Source organism: Mus pahari, chromosome X (assembly GCF_900095145.1).
Source record: "Mus pahari chromosome X, PAHARI_EIJ_v1.1, whole genome shotgun sequence".
NCBI lineage: Eukaryota > Metazoa > Chordata > Mammalia > Rodentia > Muridae > Mus > Mus pahari.
Window position 1 is genome coordinate 131,353,616 of NC_034613.1, and position 25,511 is coordinate 131,379,126.

At 40.6% G+C, this 25,511-nt stretch overlaps 1 protein-coding gene across 6 annotated transcripts in view; it reads right to left on the reverse strand.

Moving 5' to 3' along the window:
- Shroom2 (shroom family member 2) overlaps positions 1-25,511 on the reverse strand; it is a 158,109-nt gene that overhangs the window by 25,919 nt on the left and 106,679 nt on the right. For 2 of the 6 annotated variants that reach the window (XM_021187851.2, XM_021187850.2), the window contains exons 4-5: positions 22,204-24,646; positions 20,361-20,461 (exon numbers count right to left, since the gene is read on the reverse strand). In XM_021187851.2, coding sequence (XP_021043510.1) covers positions 20,361-20,461; positions 22,204-24,646 — 2,544 coding nt within the window. Of the gene's footprint in view, positions 1-7,056; positions 7,479-7,641; positions 7,811-20,360; positions 20,462-22,203; positions 24,647-25,511 lie in introns of those variants that run through there. The other 4 variants (XM_029534184.1, XM_029534182.1, XM_021187853.2 and 1 more) reach the window with 3 other exon arrangements.

The following is a 25,511-nucleotide window of genomic DNA, read 5'->3' on the forward strand; positions in this document are numbered from 1 at the left end:
GAGAGAGAGAGAGAGAGAGAGAGAGAGAGAGAGAGAGAGAGAGAGAGAGAGAGAGAGAAAGTGTAAACAATAAATAGGAGCAGTTCAGCACTGTGGCCTGAAAATCACGCTTGAGAGCTAGCTGCCCAGTTCGTTTGTGGAGTGCCCAATTAACTCATAGAACAACTAGGCTGGAACCCAGAATCCCTGCCTTGGAAACAGCTGCATTTCCAGGAAGGGAAAATGTCAACATCGCTTAAGTCCCGTGCTCTCTTTAGTTTCACATTTACAGTTTGAAAGTGGCATCTCCTCTGGTTGTGGGTATAGAGAAAAGTGATTTGGGAAAGAGTAGACTTATTCATCATCAATCATAAATAACTAATCTGCCCTACAGAGGGATGTATCAGTTAGATCTCTGTATAGAAGTCAGGCAGCTAAGAGACAGGACACCCAAGTCATTCCACATTTAAGTCTGGTACATGAGACCTCATGGTGAGCTCCTGGTATTTCTCACCACCCTTCCCACATTCCTGATAATTTTTAGCAGTCACATAAATTCCTTGTCCAAGTATAAGTAGGAAGCTCTTCCATCAACACAGCATCTCGTAACTGTCAAATGAAGTGGGAAATGAGACAGTGGGACATGGCACTAGAGCACCAAAGAGGCAATCAGTTAACCAATTGACCAATCAACAAAGGTACAGAGTTCATCAGAAACATTTAAAGAGCATGAACATTTAAGAATAATGATACCGATTAGAAATGCCAGTTAGCCGGGCATGGTGGCGCACGCCTTTAATCCCAGCACTCAGGAAGCGGAGGCAGGCAGATTTCTGAGTTCGAGGCCAGCCTGGTCTACAGAGTGTCTCCAGGACAGCCAGGGCTACACAGAGAAACCCTGTCTCGAAAAAACAAAACGAAACAACAACAAAAAAGAAGAAATGCCAATTAATCATCAGACATCCCAAAGCATAAGCAGCTGTAGAAGAGGGGCTGTTTGATTATCCTCTGACTATCCAATTTCCAGGGATGGAAACAACATGGTTGAGTATCTATTATTTCAAATGTTTGGGGGATTAAAAGACTTTTTGGACTATTTTCTTATCTATCTATCTATCTATCTATCTATCTATCTATCTATCTATCTATCTATCTATCTATCTATCTAACTATCTACCTACCTACCTACCTACCTACCTAGTTATATGGAACTTGATTATAAGCATGAATGCAATAATTCTAACTTATGCCATGCACTTATATTTATAGATACATGTTTATATTTTACATTATATATATGAATGATAATTTTAATATATTATTTTTAGTGTACCTGCATTTTGACTGCAACCCATCAGTGTATAATGTGAGATCAAATGTAGAAATTTGTCTTTTGTGACATTATGTAGGCACCATTTCTGACTCAAGAGAATTTCAGATTTTAGGTTTGTGGATGATTAACCTGTACTTGCTAAAGTAACAGACATATTATGCTTATGATGCTAAGGAAGAGAACTATTTCTGCAAGTTTTGTTAAAAAACATGGATCTTTTTATTTAACAGTTTCCTATGTTTTTCTTTGGCGATTTAGGGAAGATGTAAGACAAGGTCTCACTATGCAGCCAAGATTGATCTCAAATTTACCACATGGTCCACAAAAGCCTGCTTGAACTTGAGTAGTTGAGATAGCAAATATGCACTACCATACCCAGTTGTCAAAGTCTTGTGTCTTGCTGGATGTACGTTGGGGAGAACACAAGCACAGAAGCATCCTGACATTGGTCATGTGTTTACTACAATTCCTCCTGGCTAAAGCTTTTCTCTCTATGCCACCCTGTGTTTTTCATGCCATGTGGGAAAAGCAATTTAGAAAAACAGATGAGTTTTATTTTTTCAATGTCTTCACAGATGGATAAAAAGGTTTACAGTTTCCTTGGGACTTCATTTTAGCTTACAGAGACTCAGATGCCAAGTAATAATGAAGTTGAATTAGATGAATTGTGGTTAAATGGGTAGGGGAGAAGACATATTTAAAGAGAAATTTCACGCACAGATTATGCAAACCCAAAACAACAGGCACTGACTTTTTAATAGTATTCAGTAATTTTTAAATGGGGGAGTGGGCTGGGGAAATGTCTGCTGTGCAAGCATGAGGACTTGAGTTTGGATCACCAGCATCTATGTAAAAGCTGGGTATAGTGGTATGTGTGTGTAGTAACCCCAATGCTGGGGGAGGTGTTGGAGAAAAGAGGATGCCCTAAAGCTCAATTAGCCTGCCAGATGAATTATATTGATGAGTTTTAAGTTAAAGAGACTGTCTCAAAAAATAAGGTGGAGAATGATCAAGAAAGATACCGATACAAACTTCTGGACTCTACATGCATGTGCACCCCACATGCACACAAATACATGTGTACAGGCAAAGTGGCCTCAATTTGGAGATTATAATCTCTAACTGCTGCTCAAGTATCTCAGTGAACTATGTATGCTTTTACAACATTTATTCTGAGAATCTGTGGCAAGGCCTTTCTCATTTCTGTGGCTCCATCCCCTCATACTTGGTTCCAAGAATTGATGTAGCCAGAAACTGGGCTCTTCTTAAAGTTAGTCAGAAGGCCTGGCAGAGGGTTGAATAGTGAAGGATGACATGACTCCAAATCTATTTCAAAACCAGCCTTCTAAGCAATTTGGATGTGAAGAAAACATTAAGAATCTGTTTTGCGAACTTCCCCTCACAAATTCCTTCTCTCCCACTTTTCTACCTACTACATGTGGGTATCAAAAGCTATATTCCAGGCATTTTTATTCTTGGCTCGGAATGTCCCTTCCAAAGAAAATAATCATTATCTATACAAATGGTGTCCCTGAATGTTCCCTGGCACTAGGTCTAGGGGGAATCTACCCATATTCCTACAGTCTGAACAACTTCCTGAGCCCTAGGTCAGGATATCTCTTTGAAATGATATACCTTCAAAATGAAATCTGTGGAGCTCCACTTAGGTGTAGCAACATTGCCCCAGATTTAAAGAGGCCAGGAAAGTTTGTTTTTAAAACCTCATTACACCCTCCACTACATAAACTCTTCTGCCCCTTCTCCTGGCATTCTCATATACATATTCATTCTCTCTCCTCATCCTTCTCTCCACCTGTCCTCTCCCTCCCTACTTCTCTTGAGGCAGGGTTTCATGTGTCTCAGGCTGATCTTGAGCTAACTATATAGCCAAAGACAGCCCTGGAATTCTGATCCTCCTGCTTCTATCTCCTGAATGGTGGAATTCAGGTGTGCACCATAATGCCCAGTTTATATAGTACTGGGATTGAACCTAGGGCTTGCTGGATGCTAGGCTTTACCAACCAACTGGGGTATATCACTAGCCTTAACAGTCTCCTTATATCCTTCACAATGTTTATAAAAAATGAGCACTTATACACACTCTGATGTTACTGTTATTTCACCTTTGACAATACTGAGAACTGCAAATACCTAAGGCCTCAGGCCTATAAAACAACCACTCTACCACTGAGCTACATTTCCAACCTTATACTTTTTATTTTCACATAAATTGCCCAATCTGGACATGGATTTAGATTTTCCTGCCTTAGCTTCCCAAGGTAGCTGAGATTAAAGGCTTAGCAATGCCAGGTTAGGCCACTTGTGATTTTAAAAATTTAGCATATGCCTTGCTATGTAGAACAGGGATTAGCAAACTAGAAATTTTAATCCTTGGTTTGGCATGTCACTTTCATTAAGAAAAAATATGGGTATTAAATTGCTGGTGTGTTGCATGGTTTATAAACCAAGTTTTATCAGAATATACTGCTCTGGAACAATTTGGTCCTGTGAAAACCTGCCCCAAAATACTGTGAGACCTATGGGAGAAAAACAGACAGGGGCTGGAAAGATGGCTCAGTGATTAAGAGTACTCGTTGCTCTTGCAGAGGACCCAGGTTTGATTTCCAGCCCTTACATGGTGATTCACAAACATCTGTAACCACAGTTCTAGGGAATCCAACACGTACCTATATAAAAAAAATACATGCATGCATGCAGTCAGGCAAAATATTCATTTACATATTTTTTAGGAAAAAGAAAAAAAAGAGGCTGAAAAATCCAAAACTGTACACAGTACAATTTACTGAGAGATTTACTAGTAGAAATGTGGTCATAGGTCATGGCAAAATCAGTTGGAGGCCTACTATTTGAGTCAGAAAGAGGAGTATATATCTAATGACTTCATCCTACATGTAATATACTGTTTATTATCTTAATATAATATCCAAGAATCAGGAGCATGCCTGGAGCCAGGATCCGATTAGCTTATTTGCAGTATATTGGGTAAGTATGTGAAGCAAACAGACCAGAATCAACTATGGAGGTAAAGAGTGAAGATCATAGCACTCAGATCAACTTGAATCCCTCTTCTAATTTTCATTTCTTTGTTTGAGACAGCATCTTAATATGTAGCTCACTCTGGCATTGAACTCAGTGTCCTTCTACCTTAACAACTACAAATGTTAGGATCACAAACATTTTTAAAGTCCTCAGAATAGCCAATTCAATTTCCAAATACTTTGCAGACTAAGAACATAGCAGAGTATATAGGACATGGCACTGTCCTCTAATACTTGAGTACTCCAATCTCCTACAAACTGTCAGCAAGCCCTACCAGAAGCAAAAACTTGTTCCAAGCTAGGATTTACATCTGTCTTCTGAGGTCTCCATTTCTCTTACAATACAACATAACACATCATCCTTAGCTACTCTTTCTTCTTTGCAAAGCATTAAAAACCATTTCAGAATTGACAGAACTGTAGATGGTTGCATGTAATGCCATGCAATTGGTAACTAGACACTGGCAACAAAAACGCACAGTTGCTAAAAGCTGGTGGCTGCTAAAACACAGAACACAGAGTAGCTAAATGTGGGCCATAACAAGAGGATTCAATAACAAGATCTAACCCAAACCAACTGTATTGGGTTAGGTTACAATGCATTGTAACCTAAATGACAATGATTAAGAAAGGCCCACTTTTAATAGGAATGTGAACAGTAATGAATAAAAAAAAAAGACCAGTAAATATATGAAAGAAGATTGCCTTTCTCAAGCCCCTAAGAAATGCATGTTAAAAGAGTGTTACTTAATAAACCACAGAATTCCAAATTAATGTTTAATATTGGCAAAATTGTGAAAAAAACAGAACTTTCTAGGCTGCTGGTGAATGAGGCATAAATACCAAGGATACACTTCATAGATCCACAAGGTGGTATGTCCTAAATATGTATCTATCATGCCTTACGACAACCCACATGGAAGGGTATGACTCTCTCAGTACAATATGCCTACTAAAGTATTATTTGTAATTGTGAATGGCTAGAAGCAGCTTTAAATATCTATACTGTAAGACAGATTTCTCATATCTTAGAATACCAGGCATAATACATATAAAATCTTTTTGTATTTTTAAAGGCAGTTTGCACATACCATGTGGAGAATGACTGGGTATGTAAAATATATATTCGTGCTAAAACAAGACTTCAAAGCACACACACTTTCATGTTCTACAGTGGAATCATTGGGTGAGGAGATTAAGGATGATTTTAATTTTCTCTCTTTAATTTTTTATATTAATTTGAACTATCTTCCCACCCTATCTAAACATTTATTTTAAAAGGGTGGGGGTAAAAAGGGCAAGTAATTAAATAATTCTAAATCTCTTCGGACATCCAGAAATGTCTACAATTCTATCAGTGATGTGACTGTTAACTTGCTCTAGCAGAAAAGCCAGGTAAAACCTCTAATGTCCAAGAAAGGGAAAGATGGATAGCTCAAGGTAGACATAAAATGCCAGGTTTTTTCCTATGGCTCTTCAACCATGATACATCCTCCTTCCTTCCCTCCCCACCTCCGTTCCCCCTCCTTCCTTTCTCTCTCTCTCTCTCTCTCTCTCTCTCTCTCTCTCTCTCTCTCTCTCCACACACACACACACACACACACACACACACAAATATAAAGTAGTAAGAGCCATATAAATACATTCTAAAGGGCATATAAATTATTACCTTCTCCAACCTCCAGCATCCAAAGTCAGACGTTGGGGGAGTGGCTAGTCTGTGCAAAGCATGCAGCAGTTAACAGGCTTTTACTAAGACATTTGTCACTGCAGCTGGGTAGCAGAAGCCTTCTGTAACCCATCTAGTTGACACACACTTGTGATTATTTCCAGAATGTTGAAAAAATACCTTTGTGTATGCTTTAATGAATAAGAATGCCCCTGCAAACTTTCTCCTTAAGACAGAGGTAGGTGTGGGTGTGTGTATGTGTGAGCATGTGCACATATATTTACACATAAAATATTTTCCTACTATATATAAAATATATAGACTAGTCCCTTATTCTACGACAAAAGCAATACTCTGACAATATCATCAAAAATACTTATATCTACTTCAACCAGAAAATATGCCAACCGTTCAAATTTGTTCCGGCATTTTATGCTTGAGAATTATTTTCCAATCATTTAAAAAAAATGTAGCTGGTAGACAGCAAGCTATTTAGTTATAATGCTACCAGACTCCTTTTTTTGCCTCTGCACTGGCACAATCAATGCCTAAATGTGCAATTCAGGATGACACCTACTCCCTTGAGTCAGTGACTACAGACTCAGATAGTGTATGTATGTGTGTACAGAAACAGCTCTGCAGCAGTTTCCCTGTGAAAATGGCATTGCTTCTACACATGCAAAAGCTTCCTTGCCTGCAGCAAAGGCAATTCATCATTTAACAACATGGCCCAAAACAATAACCTGCATTTTTAATCACAATGAAAGAGGCAGAATGAAAAATGCAAGCACATGTACACTAACACATTTAAAGAAAGAACATTATCATGATCAAAACAAATAATAAATTATAAGAACTAAAATATTAAAAGCCAGAGATTCCATTTTCTCCTTACAGAGTTTTTTCACTGCAGTTAGCAAGCTGTGTGAATGTACACATGGATCATTTGCATGACCAAGCATGCACATCTGGTTTTACAACCCCACCACCCCCGAGTTTGGATGTGGCTAACTCACCATTTTCTTTCAGAGTCCACACTCAGTATCTCAGGAGTGAGAATGCCTGCATCTTATGGCTACTGAAAAAGAAACGGCAACGCAGACAAGTCTTCACAGATCCTTCCTTCCTGCCTGCATACCCAGGTCATCCATGTGCAGAACTCACACAGAGCAATTTTTCCACACAGCAAGAGCTACCAGTCCCACCAGTTAGGGATGATAGCTTTCAGTTCCAATGTGCTTTCATCCAGCTTTTAAAAACCCAGGCTGAAAAAACTGCCTGTGCCCTTAAACATGCATGCAGTATGGACAAATGTGCCCCCTCTCACATGTGTGCACGCTTGCAGAGTGCTCCATCTAGACTCTGAACCCTGATTTGCATGATTTTTCATCTTTAGAAAGAACAATAAACAATGAGAATGTTTGCAGATCTTGCTAGATCAGACCCACGCCATTGTGAGCTGACAAACAACCTGCCCTTTAAGACTGTAGAACAAAAGAGGCATTGGGAACTACACCCTCCTTACAAATAGCACAAGTGATTTTTAAAACAGTTCCCCTCGGGGATAAGATGCCCTGAGAAGGAGCACTAGAGTCTCTTACCTGCATCCCTGCTTGCTGCTGTAGATTGTGGCTCATTCAGCCTGCAAAGGCAGCTAAGTGCTTCAGGGACCCAAAGCCCGCCTCTGCCACCGCAGAATCCTGCTGCCTACAGCATTGTGGAGTCACGAAGGCATGCTGGCAACAGCTGGAATATCAGAGCCTGCTGCCTTATGATGTACAAGTTTATGAAGGTTCTGTCAACTCCAGAACCCAGTATATCTGGTCTTAGGAAATATTCACAACACTTCCTATGATTAAGCTGTAAGAGCCTTCTCCTTTTAAAACCCCTATTAGGTATGGAGGAAGGGTGTCCTTTCTTTTTATATTTTCTGAAAGTGGAAAATATAGAAGAACCCACTGCAGGAATGTCATTCATGAATTCTACTTAAGAACTCTCACCAATGCTATCACAGGCATACATAGTCCAACTCTACAACTACAATGAAGTTAAAGAAGATACTCAATAGCCTATTTTATGTTGGTGGCTATTCTTACCCTGATTACACACTCATTAGGAATGTAATCCATCAACAGACAAACAAAGTGTTTCAGAACTTTTTCTATGTGCAAGGGCACTGGGGCAAGAAGACAAAGCAACCAGACTGACCCCAACTCACTCAATTCATCACATCACAATGACCTGCATTTAAAGGCTCGGTGCCCCACCTCCACTCTGACCACAAACCCCCAACCTCAGTGGCATGGTCCTAAACAGAAATTGCCTCCTCACAAATTTTCTTCATAGCTCCTTCCCACCTAGACAGCGCTCAACATCTGAGTCCTGGGCTTAGCCAACAGGGCTTTTGCTTTCCAGCTTGTTTCCATAAAGCTCTTCTCAATACACAGTAATTATTTCAGTCTCCTGCACATTTTACCAAGTAACATGTTATTATGCAGCCTCCAATATAGCACACTGCTAATCTATTATCATTATATCCATTAAGCATTTATGTTTTTATTAGTATATATTCACTTTTACAGCATTATGGGTTTCACTTTTACATTTCCATACATTTAAATCACATAGTTTGCTCATATACTCTATTATCTTCCTTAGCCCCCTTCTTATCCTTAATCTTCACAAATACTAACCTTTCTACTACTTTCATGTCATATACATATATGTGTATATATGTATTTAATCTAACTTCCACATGAGAAAAAAAGTTTTTCCTGATCTAGCTTATTGTACTAAACACGATGATCTCCAGTTTCATCTAATTCTCTGCAACTGACATTTCATTTTTCTTTGTGACCAAATAAAATACATATACTCACCAGCCTACATTTTTCTTTACTATTCTGTTTATGGGATACTCAGGCCAACTTAATAACTTGGCTATTGTGAACAGTGCTTCAGTGGACAATGATGTGTGGGTGTCTCTGCGGTATACTAACTTGGATCCCACTAAATGCTTAAATGTAAGGAAAAGGGTTACAAGAGGTTACTAAATCTGGGTGACCTGATACAAGCACAGTGAATATTTGATCCTGTATTTTTTTTTAAAGATTTATTTATTTATTATATGTAAGTACACTGTAGCTGTCTTCAGAAGAGGAAGTTAGATCTCGTTGTGGATGGTTGTGAGCCACCATGTGGTTGCTGGGATTTGAACTCAGGACCTTCGGAAGAACAGTCGGGTGCTCTTACCCGCTGAGCCATCTCACCAGCCCTGATCCTGTATTTTTGATTGCAAAGTTCACACTCTTTCCAGTGTTTTTCATGTCCACATAGTATTTTATATATATCCTCATATATAGTGATGTCACCTCCCTGACATCCCCATCCTTGCCTTCCTCTCCCAAGAGACTTGTACATGTTAAAGTGTTGATCAAGTATTCTATCAACTGGGTATATCCCTAACAAAAACATTTCATTTTCAAATGAAAAAAATTACAGAAAACTTGAATAAAAGAAACAAGTTTCCATATAATAGACCAAGTGTTCTCTATTATTAAGCTTCAGATTTATATGATATAGTATACTATCATTTGAATCTTAAGTATCTGCCATAGTCCTGTGTTTTAAAGGCTTGGTCCCTTGAGGGCCACTACTATGAAATGGAAGAATCTTTAGGTAACAGGGACAAGAGGAAGGAAATTAAGTCACTAGGAATATATACTTGAAGGAGACTGTAATATATCAGTTCCCTCTTCCTCCCTCTTTCCTTCTCTGCTACCATGAAGTAAATTGATTTCCCCCCATCATGTCTTTCTTCCATGACGTGCTGCTTCATCATAGGCCTAAAAGCAATGTAACCAACCTTAGGTGGAAACCTCTGAAACCATAAACTAAAACAACTTTTTTCCTTTATAAGTTGACCATGTCAGTCATTTTGTTGTACTGATGGAAAACAGTATCTTACCCTAGTTAATCAACCAATATTGGTACATTTTGAGACTGATACACTACATATTGTACTAATGAAGCACCTCAACATTAATGTATTAATAATCATATTATTGTATTTTATAGGTTATTTTATATTTTACTAATTATTATATATTATTTATTGTTCCTTTCCTGGCCCAGGATCCCAGGCAGGCACCACATTGTATATAGTAACTTCGTTTTATCAAGTCCCTTTCATTGTGATGGTACTATAACACTGAAAGTTTCTCCCTCCCCTCAAATGTGTATGTTAAAAGCATAACCATGCAGACATGGAGATATGTTCTTATAATCCCAGAATTCTGGATGAAGGTGTTGTGTAGCAATTTACTAGGTAAGGACATTCCACTAGAGGGAAACTCTTTAAGATGCAGAATACAAAAAGAGAGGTGAAACGATAGCATATTCTAAGAGGAAGTGACTCTATCCTATAGAGAAGCTTGTTAAAACAGGATGTAAAAAAACAAACTCAATAGCTTCAAGAAGTCCCTGGAACTGATTACATTCACTGGGCTCTTCCCTTCTCAAGAGTATAAAAACAGTAAAGGCTGCTGAGAAGACTCAGACAAGCCTGGAAGAAGCAGAGAGTAGTTGAACTGCCTAGAAATTTTCAGACATATTGAGCTGTCTGGAAAAGACTTAATAACTGAGCTACCTGAAAATGACACTTTCCAACTTGCTGTCTGTAAGTCGTATAGTCTCCAGCTTTCATAAGTTGTTATCCCATGTTGAGATGGGCTTTGGTGTTGTAGCCGTCTTTGAGACCTTCCTGTTCCTGTAAATAACCCCATTAAAACTCACTTGTTCGCCAAGTTGGACTTTGGCACTATCTGTACTTTGGTTTGTCATCAGATCCCTATCTGGGATGAGTGACATTTGTTCACATCTCTCAAGGAACAATGTCACACAGCAGAGGGTGAGGCAGGAAGATTGTAAGTTCATAGATAATCTAAGCTGTAGTCAAATCTATTCTTAAAAACCAACCAACCAACTGACTTTAACCTCTTAAGAACTATGAGATAGAGCACTTGGGGAATAAAAGTTCATGCCAGAGTCTATCTCAATAGTGGGACTAGTGTCTTTATGTGTAAACATAGAGAAAAAAATGTTTATCTTTAGGCCAGAAAATGAGATCTCACAAGGCACAAATCTGCTAGTGCCTTAACCTTGGACTTCAGCCTCCAGAATGGTTTGAAATACCTAGTGGTGTCTGCATGGTACTACATGGCTTTAATACTGACATCCAGGAGTTAGAGGCAGGAGGAGCTTTGTGAGTGAGGCTAGCCTGGTCTACAGAATGAGATCCAAGTCATCTAGGAGTACATAGTGAGACCATACCTCAAACAACAATAGAAATACTCAGTAGTAGAATCTTTTGGCTGTGACTAGATACAATGAGGTTTGTGCCCTTGAAGAGACTATCTTATCCCAAGTCCACCCCTTCCCTTTCTGCTTCTTGATGGTATAAGGTGAACAGCTTTGATCCTCTAGTCTAAGATATTTTGTTCCATCATCCTGAATGGAGTAGGTGATAAATGATTAGACTTTCCTTTGTTTTGGTATTTTTTGATACTTCTAAGGATTTTTCAGACACCTGTAACATGTTATTCATTTGATTTTCCCTCCTTTTATAATTAGATTGTGTCTATGAATTTCTGGGTAGAGACTACAGAGGTGAATTATCATTTGTTATCACCATACAACGGGTACATACTGCTAACATGTCTTATTTCTATGGTATCAATCCAATCATGTGGTTCATTTGTAAGCTTTCTCCATACTCTTCAGTCTGCATTCTTCTATAGAATGTTATTAGATGACTGAAGGCCCAGAGTTATGCTCCACCTCCTTGAGGGTGGACATACCAAACATTCCCACTGCTGTAACAAAATATCTGAAAAAAGCAACTTAAAGGATAAAGGCTTTACTTTTGGTTCATGGTTTTAAAGATTCAATCAAAGATTACCCTGATTCCATTGCTTTGCTTTGAGCCTGAGTGAGGCAAGGTATCACAGTGGCCAATTACATGAGGTAAGGTCAAAATATCACAGCACCTCTAGTAAACATGGTGCTATCACTGTATAGCATTCAGGAAGCAGAAAGGAAGATGGAGACTGAGGATAAGATAGCCAAGGATAGACTCAGGTGATCCGCTTCCATCAATCACACCCAGCTCCAAAAGATTCTACCATCCCCCAGTAGTCAACTCACTTGCTTAGAGCTCTCAATATCTAGTTACTTCTCAAAAGCAATCAGCTTGGTACCAAGCCTTTAGTATAACAACTCTGGGAGATACTTTAGATCAAAATCATGAGAGTAGAGTATATTTACATTTTGTCTGCATGATAGACTTGTCTACTGCCCATGTATTAACTTATTCATTCATTTTTGTAAACACCATGAATTTATTCTAAATGTTGGCTGATATCTATCACTATTTTTCTTGTTGCTTCAAATGTTCCAGCTTTGTTCATTATAGGACTCAGGGACCCTGAAATGTGTCCTCACTGTGGGTTGTGTGTGTGTGTGTGTGTGTGTGTGTGTGTGTGTGTGTGTATTTGATCTCATGCCTTTCCAATCTCTTCCAGGCTTACCCACCACCTTTGATATTCCCTAACCAGTCTTCAAGGTAGCCCTGGTCCTTCCTATGGGATTATTAAGACTTAGGTGAGGGCTGTACTTTAGAAATATATTTATTCTCTCTCTCTCTCTCTCTCTCTCTCTCTCCCTCCCTCCCTCCCTCCCTCCCTCCCTCAATAGCTGATTGAATTATTAGTATTAGATAAACATCACAGCATCGATTTACATTAGCTGAGCATCAATTCACATTAGCTGTGTCTATGTAGGAAGACAGATTTGATGGATAAGATAAATGAACAGAAGTAATGTCCTTAAACTAGCATCATTGTAAAGCTACCCGAGACAGGGTTTCTTTGTATAGACCTGGCTGTCCTGGAACTTACTTTGTAGACCAGGCTAGCCTCGAACTCAGAAATACGCCTGCCTCTGCCTCCCGAGCTGTGATTAAAGGCATGCGCCACCACGCCCGGCTCTACCTTTTCGTGGTGATTGTAATTAAATAATCTGAAAGGATATTTAAAACCTGTTTTATTTTCTCTGTAGAGCTGTTAGTCTATAGCCACTAAACAATTTGGCAAATTTGTATGCAAACAAACTGCAAAATCTATGTCGGCTTAATATGGAGGGTAATAGGCCCTGCTATAAAGGGGCTCATTTTCTACTAGATAGAATGATGTATGTACCCAGGATCCCACTATCTGGATGGTTGAGGCAGGAAGACTATAAGCTCATAGCTAGCTAGGATTACATGGTGAGTTCCAAGCCAGATGGACTACGTAGCAAGACCTTATCTCAAAGTAGCAAAACAAAAACAAAACAAAAGCACTGAGGGCTGTACTTGAGAAAAGCTGATAGAGACACTTCTCAGGCTACTGTGGTCCCTACATCATCTCTCTTTGTCCTTTGCTTTCCTTCCCAAATATATAACATGTAGCACTCTCAAATTGGAGTCAAGGTATTTCAAGCAAAGCCTGCTGGCAATGAACACTGTGACAGAATGTGCAATGAAAAGTATACCCTGCTATGTGTTCAGAACCAAGGCTGCAGCACAGTCGTGAGATACATACACCATGGGTCAACACTGCTATAAACATTTCAGATTTCTTATCCATTTGACTTTTAATATAGTTTTGGTCCTTATATATTTAGAAATCTTTTATTCTTATCAAAGTCTTGTGACTCACATTCAGTTAGGTAACACAACCTGAGGTTATGACCCACAGCTTAAGAAACTGGGATTTAAGGTAAGCTTACAAACAAATAATAACATCCAGGATGCCCCATGTATGTACCTACAAAGCCTATGTGTGTTAAGGAAAGTCGAGAGTTCCAATTCCTGTAGCTGCTTATTAGATAGCTTAACCTCAACAGGCCTTTGCTTTCCTAAGGATCATTATAGTTTCATAGCTCTAATATATAAGAGCTAACATATAGAGAAAGTAGTAAAGGAAAAAGTCAATCAAGCTTTCTTGCCTATACTCATAAGAGGCTGCCTGCTTCTAGAGCCTACTTTTCAGTACTCTGAAAACCAAATGTCTATAAGGGCATTTCTAGATTGGGTTAATTGAGGTGAGAAGATCCACCCTATGTATGGGCAGTACCAAAGGAGAAAGTGAGCTAAGCAGCAGCATTCATTTCTCCTGACTCCTGATTAAGGATGCAAATTGAAGCTGCCTCGCACTCCTGCTGTCATGAGTTTCCTACCATTGAGAATAGTACCCTCCAACTATGAACCAAAATACACCCTTCCTTAAGCTACTTTTTCAAGTATTTTATCCCAGCAATGAAAAGAGAAACTAATAATAGACATGAAAACAAAGTCTGTTCCTGTGTGGTGGCACACATCTTTACTCTCAGGTGGTTCTCTATGAGTTTGAGGCCAGCCTGGTCTACAGAGTAAGCTCCAGGACAGCCAGGGCTACATGGAGGGACCCTATCTCAAAAAAACCAAAAAGCCAACCAATCAACCAACCAACCAACCAGTCTTATGCCTCTGTCTTTTTCTGGCAGTTGCTGTTTCTCATTTTTGGGATGATGATCTTATGTTTGCATATACAGAAAGAGTGCTTCAGTTCAGAATTCTGCCTGGTCTTATGAAATGGAAGCTCTGCTTCCTCATCCCTGTCCACCCTCCCCTATCCCTCTACATCCAAGCTTAAGTTTCACCTTTTTAACCTGACCCACCCAGCACTGGATACATAATTACCTAGCACAGTCCTTTAGAAAAGGCAGGCTGCAATTGCTGGACAGCTAATTGAAGGCCAGAGACAATAAACATCTGACCTAGAGCCATGAACACAGGGTACAGCTCTCCCATAATCAATCTCTGTTACTTCCAAAATCCACTTGGCAGAAGCTGGTTTTCTAAAGAGGAAATTGGTCTTCACATAATTTCTACACACCAAGTTCTCTCTCAAGAGCAAACAACACAAAGTGAGTTTGCTTTGTTGGTTAATGTATTTTATATTACAGCAAAATGTCTCTAAAGAATTTTCCCTCACATGAATTCAGTTTTGTTCCTCTATAGGAGTAAGTTCTTTCCTTCTCCCCCATCTCAATAAAATACAATCTTGAAGTCAATGACAAACCAGCTGTGGTTGTCACCCCCAGATCTCATCTCAGCCCAATTTTGCAGCACATCCCAGGAGAGGCCCAAATGTAAGGAGCAAAACCCAAATGTAGTATATTAATTTTCTTATAGAGGTTAAAATATGATTGTAGAAAACAAGTCAGTTTAATGAGTTCTTCTGAGATGCTTATGTCTTAACTCTGGAACAAGTCCAGATAGTAAAGCCCATTTCACTTACTAGCATTTAACTAAATGTTAGTAATCTTTAGTAAAATTTCAACACAGAGCATGTACTACCATGGAATGCTGATCAAGGACTCAAGGAAGATTGAGCAGCAAGCCATCTATTCATCTACTCACCTATTCTTCCTTCTGTCTGCTCATTCACTGTTTAGTACTCCCTACCCATGCCTCCATCAACCCCTCATTTATCCATCCAAACAACCATTTACCTAACTGAGGGATAATGAGTTAGATAAACTCTTTGGTAGGCTATCAGAGAGATGCCCTTGCTACTTCCTAAAACCGGTGAGCTTCTAAGATGTTTGGTTTCCTCCTCACCCTCCAAACCTGAGTCAAAAGCCTGACCTTCAAGACCTTGTGGGCTTTCTTCCTGCCAGTAGGGTGGCTGCTGATGGACTGGTTCAACAAGTTCACAGCAGCATCAGGACATTCTATATAACAGTTGGGCGATTAACATCCTGTTTCCAAACCTTAAATTATTCGAGGAAAACCCTTCAGAGACTTTAAAAATCCCCAGCCCTTTTGTAAACAGACTGGATTTTTAGTTTCCTGATTCCTCTCCTCCCCCAGGCTTTAGAAATGGTCATTTTTCTCTGTGCATCTGTTGCATAAACATGTTTCCTCATCCCCAATAAATAAATGCCTTTCAACTGCTGATTCTGTTTGTGCTCGTTTGTTGCTACCTGTCATGCTCACGATTGTTCTTGCCTTTTATGTCTTTGACTGGCAGAGAAAATGAATCTAATTGAAGAGCCCTAGACTATATTCATAACAACATATCCATCCATAATCAACTCATTCATCCTTCTATCTATCTGCCTATTCATCTATTCAGGTGTCCAACCATTCATCCATCTACCTACCCTTCTCTGTATCCATTTACCCAAGGACTGGTTTATCTGTCTGTACCCTCACCCATCTATCAATTCACCAGTGTATTCATTCACCAGCCATTTATTTTGCACCTAATCTATATAGAAATTATGTCTGATAAACAGTGAAAAATTAAAATCCTGTTCTTCCAAACTGCCTATCAGGAATGAGGAGGGGAGTCCAGAGAACAGGACAATGGGGTGGAAATATATTCATGATATCATTCTCTCCCCACTATCCTAATCGGCAGAAGACATCATTGTTCACAATACAATGGGCATCTACTTTGAGGGTATAAGGAAAAACTAATTTTGGTGTCACAAAAAGTAATACACGAACAAAATGAAAGTAACTCAGTATGGCAATTGCTTTTTGCAAAAAGGGTATGCTCTGCTCCAGGATAAAGCTAGTGGAATAGCAGCACACATCACCTAGATGGTTTCAGTCTTTTATCCCTAAGGTAAGGGAGTGGGGTTGCCTGTTCCTTATTGGCTGGGTTTAATCTTAGTGTCTACTAATGACTGGCTAATTTAGAAAGCAGTGGCATGAAATGGAAAAATAAAGAGAAAGGGTAGAATTTAAGCATTTTAGGAATTCCAGGAAGCCAATTACACCTGGTCAAACAAAATTTTCTAAAAAAGGACTGAGGAAAGGGGTTCTGGTGGAGGAAAGGACAAAAAAGGAGGTAACCACCATGTTCTTAACCTGATGCTAAGAAGAAAAATGTCTTACAAAGCCAAACTCTGAAAAGCAGAATTATTGAACAGAGTTGGGAGCTATACAATAAAGCTACAGTTATACAGTGTTCCGAAGGCCCCAACTATCATCTTGCTGCCATATTAGCCACATATAAGACAGAAGTTCCTTTATTACTCTCCATTATAAGTGCTTTCCCTTCACTTGTGAGTGTGAGAAAGCTGACAGAGGAACAGAACTCACTAGCATAAAGGTATATGGAAAAGGCAGGGGCATCTCTCCTAGTGTAAGAAACTGAACTGAGACCTCTCCCAAATTAATGTGTTGAAGTCCTATCTTCAGTATCTCAGAGTATAACTATGTGGGCAAACAAGACATTTAAAGTAGTGATTAAGGAGAAATTAGGTCACTAGGGTGGCTCAAAACTAATCTGTGTGGTGTCCTTGTTAGAACTAGAGATTCGGAACAGAGAGACTCACAATGTAAACAAATGAGGACATAGAAAGTAGATGGAATCTATATAAAAGACAATCAGAGGACAACAGAGGAGCTGGTTGCTCCTTTCATTATATGTATTCCAAGGATGGAACTCAAGTCCATAGGCTTGGTGGCAGGGTCCTTTACTAGATGAACCATCTCACTAGTCCCTGTGAGAACATATTTTTCTTTTTTTAATGATAGGCCTTTAGAAGTCAGATACTGAACATTTAAGGGACTCCCAAGTCAGTGATTGAATGCATTTACAAGAAACAAACCCTGCTGGTTGTAATAAGCTTGCGTATTCAGTCTGAAATCCCTGAGAGCAGTGAGAATCTCTAGGAAAATATCTCCAGAACAGGGAAGACAGTCAGAACAAGTGAGGTGGGCTGCTCAAGACCGAGTGTGATGGAGGGGAGAAAATGCCACTGGATCTGCCATTTCGTGGTCAGCCTTCCCAGCTACCCAGTGTTTTGTTTTCCCCTTAACCTCCACCGATTTCTGATGTTTCATGTACCTGTTTGTTTGTTTGTTTGTTTGTTTATACTAGAGAAGGTCTTGCTCTACAGCCTAGAGTTGATCTTGAATTTATGAGCTCCCTCCTCAGCCTGAGTGCTAGGATTACAGGCATATGCTGAACGTGCAGCTCCCCCACCACCAAAAAAATTTACAATTATGTACTTTCTGTTTAGCTATAAATACTTGTAATTCTTTCCTTGCTACAAAGTAAGGTCCTACAGGATCTTATACACATACACAAAAAAGATGTTACTAGCTGCATGTAATACCTCATCCTTGAAACCCCAGCAAGTTCTGAGATAGGAAGATCAGCATGAATTTGATGACAACCTGTGCTACATTATGCAGGGAGTTTCTGGGTGTGAAGTGACATTGTATTTCAAAAATTAAGAAATTTTTAAATTAAAAAAATAATTTATATTTGATTTGGATGAATAATCAGTAAACAAAAAATTTCTACTTCAACATTTTTGTGTTGTCTAAACAAAACACAACAAAACCACTTATTTCCAAGCATCAAATAGCAGATCAATAATTAATTTCTTATAGAGACATGTTTATGTTTATTTAAGCCTGTGAAGGGACAATAGGTATCTTTACATCTCTGTATTATAAACTTTTACTTTTATTATTCTTTTTTTTAAGTTCATTGATATTTTGCCTGCATGTGTTTCTATATGAAGGCATTAGAAGACAGTTGTAAGCTGCCATGTGGGTGCTAGGATTTGAACCTGGGTCGAATGAGCCACCTCTGTAACACCCTTATTTTTATTTTTCTTTAATGTCTCAAGCATATTATTTCTTGCTGACTGTTCAGAAATGTATAAATAATCTCTGGAAAAAACTGAAAATGAATTTTTAACATTCCTATTACAGAATTTCATTGGCTTGCTACTCTTACACTTACATGCATGCGTGCTTGCCACTCTTACACTTGCGTGCATGCACGCACACACACAGAGGGGGAAGAGGGAGATAGGGAGGGAGGGAGGGAGGGAGGGAGAAAGGGGGGATCGCAAATCTGAAAATTGCTAAGTTTGTCACTCAAAAGCAGATTGCTACTGGAACTAATTTCTTCAGAGTAGTTAAGCAGTCAGCTGAGAGGTACAGCCATGATAAATAAAGCAGAGGGCCCCTCCTCCCTTCCTTCTATCCCTGTAAGCTCTGACAGTGCCACTGACATACATAATCACATGTGCACACACACCACATGCACATTATAGCTGTCCATGGTGACATTCTCTATACATAGCAGTGTGCTGCACCCCACTACCCTGCACAGCTGGTGCTCAGCACGTGACTGACTCAGAATCCAGGAATAAAGCTCTAATTGTCCTCCTCAGACACTGCTAAATTCTGTAGGCGGATTATTCAGCAGCCTTTCTTACCCATGGGTGCATCAGTTTAGCTGTGCAGACTGTTAAGTAATTGCAGGGATTTCTGTGGTAGGCACACAGAGTATCAATCTGGTCACCTCAGAGTCACATAAACATGTGATACTTTTGAATAGGGCTAACAACAGTTAGTAGAAAAACATGTGAAATAAGACCCCAACATAAAGCTCTTGAGAGCATTCATCTAAATTGGTTATTTCTGCAATGGAACCTTGAGCTTTGAAGTCAGTGTTTCATTTGCATATCACATCAGCCACATAGGATGTACAAGGCATTAGAAAAAATATCCCTCAAGAAAGATTATGGTGCATGCTGATTTCCATCCTTCCATCAACCCTTGTAACACAGGGTTATATTACATCTGCAAATATACACTCTCCACTTCCACCTTCCACAGAAAGGGCAAGATAACAATGTGTACACATCTAATCAAATTTATCCTATGCAGAGCTCAATAGTTATCCACTCCAACAATCTGGAATTGATTGTTTCAGGCCACACCGTAACAACATGGATCTTGCCTCTCTCTAGGGGAGTCAATTGACTTCTATTTTAAAGCTCAGGTTAACTCATTAAATAAGCCCAATTTAGAAAACGTGGCCAAAATCCTTTGTGACAATTCTGAAACCATGGCCTACAAACACAGCTGTGTGCCAGACAGTAAAAGTATCCCTTCAGTTAAGTACTTTGTTCAAGGATTTTAAACTGGACATTTATTTTGTCCCCATAAAGCATTTCACTAAAGAAAATTACAACAGCCGTTTTTAGAACACTAAAGGCTATTACTGCCCTGCTTCTCTGGGCAGGGCTGCAGAACCCACAGGTTCTCTCTCCTCCAAACTTTAACATCTCAGTGATGGAAATCACACTCAATTAGCAAAACCCAGACTTATTCTGTTAACCAAGCATTCACCTTCCATAAAGTTTTCACCCTTAAAACAAATTTTCAGCAATCCCAAATCCACCATTTACCTACCTTGGAGCAGAGCATCCCTCCTCAGTTTGTAGTGTACAGAAAAGTGCTTCTTTGTGATCACCAGAGTCCTCTGTCTGCCTGTTTGGTTCAACAGGCACTTCCTGTGAAGAACAACACTGTAAGACACAGAGTTATCAAACTGCCTGCATGCCTAAGACAGCTGTTATTATGAAACCCTTCATTTGTGGGTTCACTTTGTGTGCCTGTCTCACAATGCCTGTGGTAAGCCCTGTTGTCTCAGACTTGAGACCTGGTCACAGGACATGCCTGTTCATTTCTGCAAGGCACTTTTTTGAGACCACTGACCTAGGACCCCTGCATCCACTTCAGTTCTAAGCAGGAAACAGAACTCCTATGTGAGTGCTGTTACCATGTGACACAATTGGCTAAAAGAAACACAATAAAAGACAGCTGGTCACAAGTCATTACTGTGAAACCTCACAGTCTAGGACTTGTGGGGGCTGGGCTCTTAATCCTAACTGAGAAGGCACAGAGTTCTCAGAGATCATACTGAACTGTGGATAAATCAGAGTTCTAGAAACAGCAGAAACAAGCTCTCCCTAGCTCTGCATGGAGTTTCAGTACCAAATGCCAAAAGCCAACAGGCAACTATCCCTCCATGCACAACATGGTGGGCATCTTCTAAGAAAGTTACTACTACTCCTTTTATAAGAAAATGAGACTGTTAATACTGTATTGTTACACCCCCACACACACAGGTCAGATACATAGAAAAAACACAGAGAGAAACAGAGGAAGAAGAGAAGCACAGGAAAAGTGACTGACTCTGGACACTAAAATACTGATAAGAATATACAGTTTTCTAAAAAGTCCAAAGTTAACTCAAACATCAAACTTAAAACAGTGCAAGAGGGCCAGGTATGGTGGGCATAGTTCAAATAAGATGATACAGCCTAATAATCATGAGGCCCTAGGTTCTACTCCCAGTACTATGAGGGGAGAAACAGTAGATTAGATTCATGCATCACTAAATGCATTTTACCAGAGCAAAACTCTATAATTTCAAGTACTCAAAAAACTGAGGAAAGAGGACCACAAGTTCAAGATTTGTCTGAACTGCAAAATGATCCTGTCTCAAAAAAGAAAAGTAAGGTAAAAAGACAACTGTGGTTATAGATCCATAGTAGACTGATTGTCTAGAAAGTATAAATTTCAACCCTAGGAACTGGGTGGTGGGTATAAATAGAATAAATACTAGATAGTAAATGACATCAATTTTATTATTTTTAACCCCACCCCACCCCATATCAATATTTTAAAGTGGATGGGTGGGGTTTGCTAGAGAAATGGTTCAGTAGAGTCCTTGCTGCTCTTGGAGAGGATTGGAGTTCAGGTCTTAGCACCCACATTAGGCAGCTTACAATTTCCTGTATCTCCAGCTCTAGGGGATCCATCTGGTATCCATGACACTAGCACACATGTGGCATACAAACATACATATACATGAAAATAAAATCTTTAAAGAAGTGGCTAGTATATATGTATACAAAGCACCCATTTTCATGTCTCTAGATAATGTTACTGCTTCCTATAGTCTCCCAACACCTAGTTATTTGCTGAACATGAGAATAGATACAAACTAATTAGGTACAAAGATGGTGAAGTTTAAGTTAGGGAAGAGAGAGCTGGAAATAAAGAGATGTTTCTGCACAAATATGACACTTAAAATGATAGTTCTGGAAGCCATTTCATCCCCTCATCTTTCAAACTAGAAATGATACTCTTGCATCTTAGTGAGCCATCATGTATGTTGGATATGCCCTAAGAATCTTAAAGTGGTGCTCAGTGCAAGCTAAGTTATGGCTTATTGTACACTGCATACCTGTGAGTAGTGATCTGTAGACGGTGATGAACGAGACCGTTCATGAATGTACTGTGGCCTCTGCTGCTGATCTAGACCAGCATCCAGAATATCATCTGCTGAATGGTATCGTCCAGAACTCCTGGCTTCCAGAGGTTTCTTCTGTTCCTTCCAAGACGCTTGATATTCTGCGAATGTTCCAAGTCTTCTGGGTGGGTTCAATTTCTCTGAAGCCTTTTCTACTTTTCTGACATCACTGAGGATCTCTCCACAGGAGGTGGCCAGTGACCTCTTCTGGAACCAGGGCTCTGTACTCTCACATTCATGGTGCCCTGTCTGTGGCCTCTCAGCCTTCTCTCTTGGAAGCCCACAGTGAACTTGCCTATGGCCTGGCTTCTGGAGAAGAGATTTGCTTGTTTCCTCAAAAAACTTCCACCTGTCAGCAAATGTACCCACAGTATCCTCAGGTGTCCTGCCAGTAGGATGAGGACGGTGGACCCCTGAGAGCCCCACTTCATTTATTTTCTCTGGCTCAGAATAGGACTTTAGTTTCTGCTCTGCTGTGAACCGTTTCCGGCCTCCAATTCGAAGAACATGGGGTACACCACCTCCGGAAGAGGGTGGCTTGGCCAGACCTGTCTCACAGAAGCGTGGAGCAGAGTCTGGCTCCCCAGGGAAAGAAGATAAAGAAGATGAGGCACTGTGGTCAAAAGTCCTGTGTTCTGATGGTCCTGAATACTGATCTGCTGGGGTGGGATCTAAATGTCGGCGCTGGAAAGAGGTGGCCTTCAGAACACGTGTCTGGGCCTCCTTCAGGTGCTCTTTATAGGTGCTGGGGACAGCCCCCACATCAGCTCTCCAGTCTCCAGCACAGTCTTCAGCTTCACTGTCTCCAGCTAGTGTCACTGTGCTTTTGCTTTTCTGCAGCTTTGCTCTGCGTGTTTGGATCTCATTCCTCAGTGTTGTGGCAAAACGGTCACTCCTCCGTGTGGGTTTACCCACTTGGGCATCAAACAGTGGTGGCTTATCATTTCCACAATCCTTGCTGTTCCTGGGTCTCCATGCACCATCTTGGGTCAGAGAGTGTAGCATGGGTGTCCTCTGACGAGAAATTCTCCCACTTTCTCCATCCGCTAACTTGAAGTCATTGCCAGGACACTGAAGACCAACTCTCACAGTGTGGCTGGCTCTAGGAGGCTCTTGGATTCCTGAGCAGCAGCCTTCAATCCCTGCATTTAGCTGGTGATACCCCTCTTTTTCATGAGAGGCCGGAGTCTCCTCATGCTGCTGTAGGTAGGCCCTCTGGCCTACTGGGCGTAAGAGAGGATATTCAAGGTCCACAGGAGTTGTATCTGAATGCCAATAGTCACCTCGGGGCATCACAACCTGGGTACTCGCCTGTACAGGCTGCCTGAGGGACACAGGAAAATAGTGGCTCCGCCCTCTGTCATCTAGCTTCTGGTTAGCAGAACTAGGCCACCTCACCTGAGTAGGGTTGTCATCCTGAGATGGTTCAGGAGGCTCTTGCAGACCTCCACCAGGAGTTATATGAAGCAGTTCCCTTGGTGATGAGGGGACCCTTGGGCTCTCATCACTGCACTGCTGTTGGTGCTGGCTCCCATGGTAAGACTTCAGAAAGTGCACATCGGAGAATTGGAGCCTGCCTGGAGCCCCTGAGGGCCTACCCGCCCTATCATCAGAGCATAGCCAACGGCAATCCAGGTGGCCTTCTGACTGGTAACCCACATTTCCTATTTCTTTGCCACTACTTAGGTGTGTGAGCTTCCACTGTCGATCTGTAGTTTCCATTCTGCGGTCCCCCCGGGGTTGCACATGGGGCAGGGTGGTAAAGTGCTGCATACTGGCCAAGTCTGAGAATGGAGGGCCCCGGGCTTTTTCATGGCCCCTGGCTGCCACAGAAAAGCTATCACTGCGCAAAGGAAGTCCAAGAGGTGGGGGAGAAGGGGCTTTTTTCTTGTCAGGAACATACCATACAGGCCCAAAATTGGATCTCCCAGGAGTGGCTATTTTGGGTTCAACATTATCCTCTGGCCTTGGACTTTTACTACTATTACCAGGAACCCTAGGTATGAAACATGATGGCCTGTCCTGCAGTCCCTGAGGATCACCTGTAGACTGGCTTTGTCGGCTGCTGCCTGGTCTAGAGGCCTCCCAAAGGCCAACTTTATAGAGAATGTTCTCAGTGGAAGAGGCATCAGCTTTGGGCAAGGTGTGGTCAGGGGTGCTGGAACATGTGGAAAAGGAGCCATAAGCTGAGTCTCGCTTGCTGTGGCCACCTAGGTGGTCAATGCTGCTATTGGATTTGGCAGATGAGAGGTGTCCAGATGGGTAGAGTTGGGAGCTGTGGTCGAGGCTGTCTATGCTGCCCATGGAGCTGAAGTGGTCAGAAGTGCGCTGTAGGCTTGTGTGCTCCCATGAGCCAGTTAAATCATGAGAGGAAGAACTACGAGGAAAAAAAAGCACAAAGAAAGGTTTGCAAAGAGCATGGACTGAAGCATTGTGAGTAGAGTTGGTCCTCCTCCTCTGAGGAGGACACTTAACAGTAACTGATTGGGAACGGGGAGAAGAGGACATTTCTGAGGACACACTAAAAAGGCTGTCAAACTACTGAGTGGCTTTTAAAAATCCTTTTTAATGCTACCACATTTTCTTAAACTAATGCCCACAGTGATGCAGGTAGTGCCTGAAATAACATTTATACTGTCCTTCACTGGTTAAGAGCAGAGATTGGAAAATGACAGCTCATAAACTAAGAATGGTTCTTAGCTTTTTAAAAAAACTGCTTACATTTATTTTTTATTATGTGTGCATATATACATGATGTGTGTGCATGCAAGCATGTCATGGCACATGTGTAGAATGTCAGAGAACAATGTTTATGGAATTGTTTCTTTCCTCTGCCTTTCTATGGATTCCAGGAATTGACCTCAAGACAACTTGCACTGCAGGCACTTTTACCCACTGAGTAATCTCATGAAATAATTTAAACAGAAATAACACTTGATAATGTTGAAACAATTAATACTCTTCCAACTTAGCTGGGAGTGATAGCACATACCTTTAATGCCAACATGTGGCAGAGGCAGGAGGATGTAAGGTTGAGGCCAGCCTGGTCTCATGAGCAAGTTTTAGGACAGCCGGGACTATGTAGTGAGACCCTAACTTGGGGGAAAAAAACCCAACCACAAAATCTAATTTAAAAATCCAGGGCTACATTAAAAAATGGGGTACAGAGCTAAATAAAGAACTCTCAACTGAGGAATATCGAATGGTTGAGAAACACCTGAAAAAATGTTCAACATCCTTAG